The sequence below is a fragment of the Toxotes jaculatrix genome, chromosome 12, assembly GCF_017976425.1.
Source record: "Toxotes jaculatrix isolate fToxJac2 chromosome 12, fToxJac2.pri, whole genome shotgun sequence".
Lineage (NCBI taxonomy): Eukaryota > Metazoa > Chordata > Actinopteri > Toxotidae > Toxotes > Toxotes jaculatrix.
Window position 1 is genome coordinate 24,471,806 of NC_054405.1, and position 9,560 is coordinate 24,481,365.

The following is a 9,560-nucleotide window of genomic DNA, read 5'->3' on the forward strand; positions in this document are numbered from 1 at the left end:
ACTTGCCCCTGGCTGGCAGGTATAGTTGATGTTGCCAAGGCGAAGCAGTTAGTGGCAGCAAAACACTCACCCTTAGCCCCAGGATTTGCCAGTTTTGCTGTGTTTCATGTGACCACAACACTCTCATGTATTTTACCTATATTTATCCCTTTTTATCAATAAAAATATTTTTTATTGTGCAGTGTACTGAATATATTTTCTTTTTCAGATTTAACCTGACCTGTTTTTTAAACTTTCAGAAACAGATGATCAGCTCTGTAACTCAAATGATGATAACATGAGAAGAACAAACTGGGGTTGGAGTTGAAGTGAACTGGTGTCCACAATGCAGGAGCAAGCATTTTTGGGTAAACCATTCCTTTAATCTGTAGGCCAAGGCCTTTTTAAACTCTGCATATTAACATGGACATCTACTGTTTAGGCTAACAAAATTATAAATAAGCAGTTTAGTATTTCTTTACCAAAACTGAATACCTGTTATCTGTTATGATGTATTTAGATACGAGCCACACATTCAAGGGTTTTTCCTCGGTTGTTTTGATGCATTGTTAAAAACAACAAATACAAATGCATGCCAGACTTCTTTTTTCATGCCTCATCATTTACAGCAACAAACTTTTGCAGCCCAAAGATGAATATTTAAAAAAATAAGTAAAATAAAAGAACAACGTAAAAATACACGTTGCAGTACTTTTTGCTTATGAAATGCAACACATAAAGTATGGTCGGTGAAGTCGCCTTTATTGTCGTTTATTCATGGCTTGTTTCCCTAGACCTGGTTGCTCGTTTCTCTCGCGAGATCTGGCAGCTCCGTTGGTCACATCCGGTCGTATATATGTTGCCACGAGTTAGCGGCGAATTTGGAGAGTGTCCATTTTGAGTAACGAGTCGGCGTCTCTGGTATTTTGTCTTAAAGTAAGCACGTTTTTTGTTTGCATTTGCGCAGTAAAATATAGGCGAAGAAGATCAGGTTAGCATAGTAACTCGTTTCAGTGCAGTGTTTCCCATCGGCCTACTTTTATCTCTGCGGTGTCCTCTTGTTAGCAGTAAATCTGGCTAACTGTCTGTTAGCCGCAGTTGTGCTAATGTAGTTTAACGCGGTTATTACACTGAATGAAAAGCTCCCCTGCCGACTGTATTAAAAGCGAAGCACATGTGCTTTTTCAGTGGTTAAATAGGCTTTTCCTTACGACATTTGCTTCTGTTTTACTGTAATTTTTATTCAGGTCTGGCTGCCTAGCTACTAGCCGGGCCTGCACTAGATCCCGAGCGGTAACGGAGCAAAGCGCGGTCCGCTTGAAACCTTAACATGGAGATTCACGCCGGTTTATTGCTGCCTTTTGTCTCCGTGAACAAGTAAACATTCAGCAGTGTTTACCTATTGCGTTAAACCGGGTGTATGGTTATGAATATGCGGAGGATGTGGTTGAAATAAAAAATTAAACAAATTGACGTTAGTAACTGTTTGTTAGCATTCAAAGTGAAACTATAGCTTTTCATTCTCTTTGACGGCGCTGCGCTTTAAGTTGTGACTTCAGAGTGATCAATAGGCGTAAATAACAGTTTAAATGATGGCATTTGAGTTGTTGTGTTTGTTACAATGCCATTATGCAGGGTTTTAGAGCTGGATCAGGTAGTTGATTAATCAACATCGGATCAACAGAAAAATAATCGGGCACGAGAGAACTTGCGCCTTTTGTTTTTGTTTAACATTAAACGGCTAATAGCTTAATTGAACATTATTAGCGGATAAATTAAGAATGTAAATACAGTAATTGTTAGTTGCAGTGCTACATGACTTGGTCAGGCCTCAAGGCCCCAAAACACGTTACAAAGTTTAATTGAAAAGATTCAGATTTTATCCTAAAGTAGATTGGATTGGTATGCAAGCTATACATTTTTTTCAGGATCAATATCAAAGATCTAGTAATGTAGTTGTTGCCAGCAGTTTTCTCACAAGGCAGTTGCTTATTACACTTTATTATCTTTTTCTTTCTGATTCTGTTTTTGTTTGTATTTTGTATATAGCATGTGACCCTTAAGTTTTTTGCTGCTGCACTGGCTACTGTTTATTCAGATAAAGAATTACTAAGAGTGTCTTTTATTGTGGCAGTCTCTTGAAGAGCCCACCGTCACAATGTCAGACGCTGAGAATCTGCTCATGGAAACGTCGGAGCAGAATGGCAACGAGGGGGACGATGACCAAAATGGAGCAGAGCAGGAGCTGGATCAGGAGCTAGAACAGGAGCTGGATCAGGAGCAGGAGCTGATGGGTGGAGATGATAGCCAAGATAATGGCACAGATGGAGGAAAGATTGATGCCAGCAAAGGAGAGGAGGACGCTGGGTGAGTGTTTTTGGCTTCCCTTAGATCGGTCACATTTAATGTAGGAGCACCTTTGGTGTTCATTAATATCGTAATGTCATGAAACATAAATTACAGTTTAACTTGTGGTGAACAGAAGATTGATCTGTGACCTTGTTAGGACATTATCACACCAACGGACAAGAACAAATCAGCTAGAAATAAACGGTACGGTGTTCCTCTGTTTGCAGTAAAATGTTCGTGGGTGGCCTCAGCTGGGACACGAGTAAAAAGGACCTGAAGGATTACTTCAGTAAGTTTGGTGAGGTGTCGGACTGCACCATCAAGATGGACTCCAACACCGGCCGGTCCCGAGGCTTTGGCTTTGTTCTTTTCAAAGACTCCGCCAGCGTGGACAAGGTGAGTCCCCTCTGATTAACTGACCGCTGTTTCTTATGAAATCAAGTCACGCAAGGTGCGAGAACTTCTTTTCATGTTCTTGGTTCATCATTGCTCCATGGTAATAACAACCCGTGTGTGTGCTGTTCTGCAGGTTCTGGAGCAGAAGGAACACAGACTGGACGGACGTCAGATTGACCCCAAGAGGGCGATGGCCATGAAGAAGGAGCCTGTCAAGAAGATCTTTGTCGGAGGTTTGAACCCTGAGGCGACTGAAGACACCATCAGGGAATATTTCGGGGCCTTTGGAGAGGTTAGTTATGCTGCACAGAGCCACAAAGATACACTAGACCTCCAGGTAGAACACAGGGGCCCTGTATGTTCAGGCTTATGTTGTTAAATGTTTTAACAGAACGCCGGGTTGTGGCAGTTAGGTTAATTAAAGTGATCCTTTTTACAGAATCAAATGGCAGTCTAATTGAACTGAAGGTAATTTGAGAGCCACTGGCTGAAGCACTCACCTTTAGGCACAGACACTTCTCTACCACAGGATTCTGAGGGGAGGATGGTTAGTCAGTTTTAATCCTGTGACTGCCCCACAATCTTGCTGTTTAGTCAGCCCAATCCTTGACCTGGGCACAGGCACTTTTCCTAATTGAGCTACTGGCTGATGAGCAGGTGGCTGATTGAAACCAATTTGTAAGCTCATCTGAGGACAGGCTTCCCAGGGAAAAGAACTCATGTTATAGTAACATGAACCAGAATTTGGAAAAGTCAAACTTAAATGTGGGCTGTGTGTTTTTAATCATTGGTGGTAACTCAACAAGAGACTACAGGTAACAGACTGGCTTTGGTTTCTTAGTAAGGTCACCAGTTAAAAGCATCTTCTAAGTGTAGGCGCATAAATATGTGTTGTTTTTGACCAAACTATTTAACACGGGTACCTCCACCCTCTTCTGCTCCTTCCAGATCGAAACCATTGAGCTTCCCATCGACCCCAAATCAAAGAAAAGGAGGGGTTTCATCTTCATCACATACAAAGATGAAGCAAGCGTCAAGAAGTGTCTGGAGAAGAAGTACCACAACATTCAGGGGGGCAGGGTATGTGCACATAAAAATACAATTCGTGATACCACCCTGCAACTGGAAGGCTGCTGGTTCTTAGCCATCACTTTCCCTGTTGCTGGTGTAACCTGTGAGTGCTTACTCTCTGTGAGGAATGCAGGGTTATTTTTAACTTTATTCCACCACAAATGAACTTGTAATAGCCAGCTGTGATCTTGTAGGCCTACGGTTTTGGAGTCAGTACTGCCATATGAAGGATTTAAGTGCATTTTCCACCTCTGCTTGTCGGGTAAGGTCAGGATTCAAAGTGAATGTTTGCGACTCATCCACAGTGTGAGCTGAAGATCGCCCAGCCGAAGGAGGTGTATCAGCAGCAACAGTATGGAGCAGGACGTGGTGGTGGTTATGGAGGCCGGGGTGGCAGGGGCCGTGGAGGTAAGGATGAGGATTCTGCACCTTTTTTGTCTCCTGGTTTTTCAAGAATACACATACCTTTGTTTATTGACACAACCCCCCACACAACCGATTTTGTGGTTGTAGTGGTCAGGAATGCTGTTGAAACTACAGGTTTTATGCACTTTGTGTCTCAGGTCAGAACCAGGGCTGGAACCAGGGCTATGGAAACTACTGGAACCAGGGATACGGTAACCAAGGCTATGGCTACAGTGGGTACGGTGGCTATGGCAACTACGACTACTCTTCTGGTTACTATGGATATGGTCCCGGATATGATTACAGTAAGCGCACACACACACACACTGTTGCATGCTGTTCTTGTCTCATCAGGGTTACGTGAACTTCCGCATTATGATTAAGATTCACCAGTTGACATTTTTCTCTACTGATACCTAAACTTAAAGTGTAGACTGTAATGTTTTGTTTTGTTTTTTTTTTAATCCAATAGAAGTTCTTTTAACAAATTGTGTTCCCACGTTTCTTCCCATCTTACGGATTCATGTAAACATTAATATGCATGGAATGATGAATAAGAAACCAAAGGGATTGGCTTCAGCCTTCTGCATCTGTAGACATTGTTTATAGGTATAGTCTTGACATTTTTGGGAACATGGACGTGAAAATCAGTATCCGTTTTGTGTATGTATGTTGAGTACAGGCCATGGTTATCTGAAATAATTCCCAGAACAACTCCTTTGAACATAGAGCAGTTGGAAATCTGTCTCTGACTCATCTGTTCTCTCTCTCTGTCTGCTCCACAGACCAGGGCAATGCCAGCTACGGAAAAACCCCAAGACGGGGGGCACACCAGACCAGCTACAAACCATACTGATGATCACATGGTATTGCAAGGTATGATATGGCTATAATTACCTTCCTTTTACATACTGTAAAGGTGGCCATAAGAACAGGTGCTACAATCCCTTCTGCGTACAACCATCATTCAGTTTAAGGGCTGACAGAGCTGGTAAACCGCGTCCCACTGCTGCTTAAAAGTTTGGTAGCAGATAACTTGCCATTTTTTCCCTTCCTTTTAAATGGACACTTTTTTTGGCTTGTATTTCTGTGTCACTCTTCTGTAGCACATTCAGTTTTGCTGCACAGTTATACTTTTGGGCATTTCCAAGCCTTTCTAATAGACACAGAGGTGCAACAGAGGTCCTCACATGGACTTGATTCATGGATGTTGTGGTTCAAGGCTGGCTCCTTAACTCCTTATCTCAAAATTTAGTTTAGCTTTGTCTGTTTGCTTGATGAGACACTGTAGACTTTTGACTAAAAATGTCTCTGTAGCTTAATGTTTTGTGTTTAATTAAAAAGATGTGAGCAGCTTTTGTGTGTCATTCCTCAGGACTCCAGTGATCCACTGAGACCGACTGCTGAACGGACACACTGGGCCTAACTCGACCTCTTTTATGACACAAGACCATTTGTACAGAAAACATCCAAAATGTAACTTTTCCATGTTTTTTTTTTTCCCTGTTTTTTTTTTTCTTTTTTTTTTTTTTTTTTTTTTTAAATTCTATAATTTTTAGGTTTTACTTTTCCCTTTTGGTGTTCTTTTTTTTTCCCTCCACATTTCCATCGGCGGAAGTGTAATTTTTACTGTACTTTTTGGTACCGTTTTGATTCTAATGTATTGTAAGGGTTGTATTTTACATGTTTGCTGGCTTTACAGGTTTAAAAATCTTGGCGCTGTAAAGGAGCTTTTTTGACAAATAAAAACAGTTTTCAGTAATTTTTTTGTTCTGATGCTTCTAAGTTGTGGGGTGGAACATTAAGAAGTTTTTAGGTTTAGATTTAGTAATCAATACTTTAGAAGTCAATACTGATTGCTCTTGGTGTTTTGTAGCCACACAATCCAATGATCTGTAATAATGAAGGATGCTAAGCTTCTGAGGTTGTCAGCCCAACTAAATAATTTTCTTTACAACCTCTCAGTTGACACATTGGATTTATTTATTTTTTTAAACTGCCCCCCCCCCCCCCCCCCCCCCTTTTTTTTTTTTCTTTTTTTTTTTTAAATGGAGTTCAGTGTACTGAGTGAAACTTAAGTTACAATTCCTCAAAACTGAAGGCCAGGACCTTCTGAATTTACCAGGGTATTAACATCTGAAAGTATGCAGATGTGTGGGATGCAATGGGGGGAAATGACTCCTCCACACTTAACTGTAAACCCCAAAATACCTCTCAAAAACAAACAAATTGTTTAAGTTTCTATTTTGATTTAGTTTGTGTTTGTCAAATGTCCTTGGTTTTAGAAATACCCACCCTGAAGTCTAATGTCTACTTCGCTTTTCTGGACAGACTTCAGACCTCTGGAGTCTCCTCAGTTAGTGTCTCTGGCAATCTATTAGTAATAAACATTCTTGTTTGTAATGATTTGTGTACTTCTAATGATTAATGTTACTGCCAATAATGACGTGAGTCCTGAGGAATAGAAAATAGTAGCTTTTGTTTTAGTTTGAAGCTTTTAAGTCCACCTAAGAAAGTCTGAATCCCTGAGGACTTGACCAAACATGTCTGTTCAGAACATGAATTTTCCCCCCGGGTATCAAGATAAGGCATACAAACCACAGTACACAGAAAAAATAAAAAAGTAGAATAAAATAATAAAATAAATATATCCAGGATAAGAAATATACAGTATATACAGTGCACACAGTGCACACTGTTTATTGCACATGACCTGCTTTCGGAAAGGTGGCCAGTCAGATTAAGTAAAGTTATGTGTTTGCATTGATTAGGGCTACTGCCCTAATCAAGTTGTAAAAGCTGTCCCTGAGTCTGTTTGTTCGCATATAATTTAAAAACACCCCGCAGACATGCCAGTTAAACTATGTATTATCTTTTAAAAGTAGAAATAAATTAGGCATAGGGTGACTGCATCTCTAAAAACATTTGGATGTATTGTCTGGGTACAAAGTACAAAGTTAACAGCATTCTATGTGTTTTCAACACATTCATTTGCTTTAGAAATTCTGACCGTATGGGTAAATCAGGCATAGGATCCAGCCAGTGGTTTCATAGATTTGGATTTTAGTGATGGACAAGAGGAAATTCACACCTGAAGGTGGTGTGGGCAAAATGTCAGAGGGTCATTCACTCAATCTCTGGAAAATAGATAACAACACTAAATTAAAGCTGCAAGCAGTGATCGGCGGGCCCTCGTACCCCTTGCGAGCAGCAGGAGTCGTCCTCTCCTCTCTCCTGCTCCTCTCCCCAGAGAAGCACAGCAGCATACAGCAACAGAAGAGAAGAGTGTGAAGGGCATCCTGATTACCTGTGCAGAGCAAACATGTAATTTGGTTTAATGGACAGTGTGTTATTTGTAAATTACTTTAGTGTTTAGAGTTTGTGTAAACATTTCAATGGTGTTATTTTCAGCCACATATGTTAAGAATACCAGGATGTCCTTGGTTAAATATATCCTGGTATTTGTGTTATGTGACTACATGGGTAATGTGGTTACAATAAAGTTGCACGTTAAGAAAAAGTATCATGAAGTTTGTCAGAGGATAACTCACGCAGTCAGTGTTCAGTTTGAGAGATGTTGATGAAGCAGGTTGATGGAGCCTGTTGTTAAAAGTTAGACATTGTTTTTCCAAGCATTGTATAATTTGTATTTTAACCATGCATATTTCATGATTAAATGTAGGGAGGTGGGACTTTAGTTGAGTGGGACTAGTTTGGTTCAGTGGTGTCCTATGATTGATGAATGATGTCTGTGGCCACACCCCCTTTTGTTTTGGGAATTCTGCCAACGTGTGAATAAAACAACAACAAGGTGAGTTTAGGTAGACATTTTTGAAATAAGTAAAGAGTAAAAAGTAAAAGGAAGTTGCATGTGTGACAGATTTAAGGACAACAGCATCTAAAATGGAGTGTCTTTCACAGGTGTGTGTTGTAGACTTCCCCCCCACGACTGAATGTTGCTGTGGAGCTGCAGGAACTGCTATGACAGGAGTATCATCGTGTTGCAACATCTATGGGTGGGTGTTATTGTATGAGCTGTCAAATTGTGTTAATGGTTTGTACTGTGGACTACATTCTTGGAGGTCTAACTCCATTTTTTTGTTATGTAATATCTAGGTGTGAAGTACTGGCACGTTGCTGATCATTTCTCCATGAACAGTCTACATTTGTGGAGCAGAGATGGGATTCCATGTTTGCTGCTGTATATATGGTAAGTGAGTAAAACAGCATTATTGTGTGTATAAGATTGTATAACATAATGTGGTTTGGTTCTTGTTCACATTTTCAGCTACTGGAGACAGCAGCACCCAAACCAGCAGCTGTGGCTCCAAAGAGATCACCATCAAAAGTGTTTCCACGCATGGTTGTCTCAACAGGGCAACCCAGCAAACCACCCACAGAGGCTCCAGGACCTCTGGAGTTTGCACTTGTGAAACGAGGCAGCAGGGTAATAAACTGTGTAGTGTGACCTAAGATTTGATGCGGTTTGTGTGTGTTGTTTGTGTGAAATACAATGATGTTATTTTTTTTTCATAGATGCCTGCAAAGCGTGTGGTGATGAAAGAGTGTTTCATCCCTTTGAATCCCATCAAGTTCAGTCCTGACTTGTTAGAAGCCATGAACCAAGTTGTCCCATCTGACCTTGGTGGAGTTCCTGAGAGCACATTTGTTGCCAAGGTACAAAAAAATCATATATTGTGTTATGTGAGACAGTTTTTGCCATGTTTAGTTTAGTAAAAGTATTTTTTGTGAAGTGTTATAAACAAATTCTTGAATGTTTATCAGAAAGTAGCACGTGGACAGATTAAAGAATGACTGCAGATATGTGACTAAACAAGTAAGAACTGAACCTCCAATACTGCGATACGCACATTGCTCTGAGACCAAAAATCCAGAAATATTTTATCAAAGTCTTTTGCAGTTTTTACCATATCGTGACGATTCACAGCTGAAACAACCACAGTTTGAAACATTTGAGCAGTTTTACAAAAACGGCTCTGTGACATTTATTGATGGAACTACACATTCTGTCCTGTCAGTGGTTCAATGCAATCGAAGGTTGTTTGAAAAAGAGACCTTGACAACATCCAGATTATACTTGAATATAATGTTGTATTTGAAGATGCATGGTGTAACTTATGCCCTGAGCAGGAGCCAGAGTGTCTAGAATGTATCCAACAAAAAGAAGGTAAGAAGAAGCAGGTAATAAACATACACTGGAAGAAGAATCACAAACAATTCCTGATTTAGCCATACTCAATCAGTGAGTTTCCAATGTGGAAAAAAGAAATAACATTTTCTGTTGAAAGAATGTTTTGGCATTAATTTGGACTCTGAATGAAAAACAGCTGTCAGTGTTT

At 40.3% G+C, this 9,560-nt stretch overlaps 1 protein-coding gene across 1 annotated transcript; it reads left to right on the forward strand.

The window, feature by feature from the left end:
• The first annotated feature begins 803 nt into the window (after window positions 1-803).
• Window positions 804-6,603, forward strand: LOC121191186 (heterogeneous nuclear ribonucleoprotein A/B-like). The gene is made up of 9 exons (XM_041052306.1): window positions 804-915; window positions 2,114-2,346; window positions 2,556-2,724; window positions 2,858-3,016; window positions 3,673-3,804; window positions 4,101-4,203; window positions 4,359-4,505; window positions 4,986-5,076; window positions 5,576-6,603. The coding sequence occupies exons 2-8, from the start codon at window positions 2,138-2,140 to the stop codon at window positions 5,054-5,056; spliced, it is 990 nt and encodes a 329-aa protein (XP_040908240.1). The 5' UTR covers window positions 804-915; window positions 2,114-2,137; the 3' UTR covers window positions 5,057-5,076; window positions 5,576-6,603.
• Window positions 6,604-9,560: the final 2,957 nt, after the last annotated feature.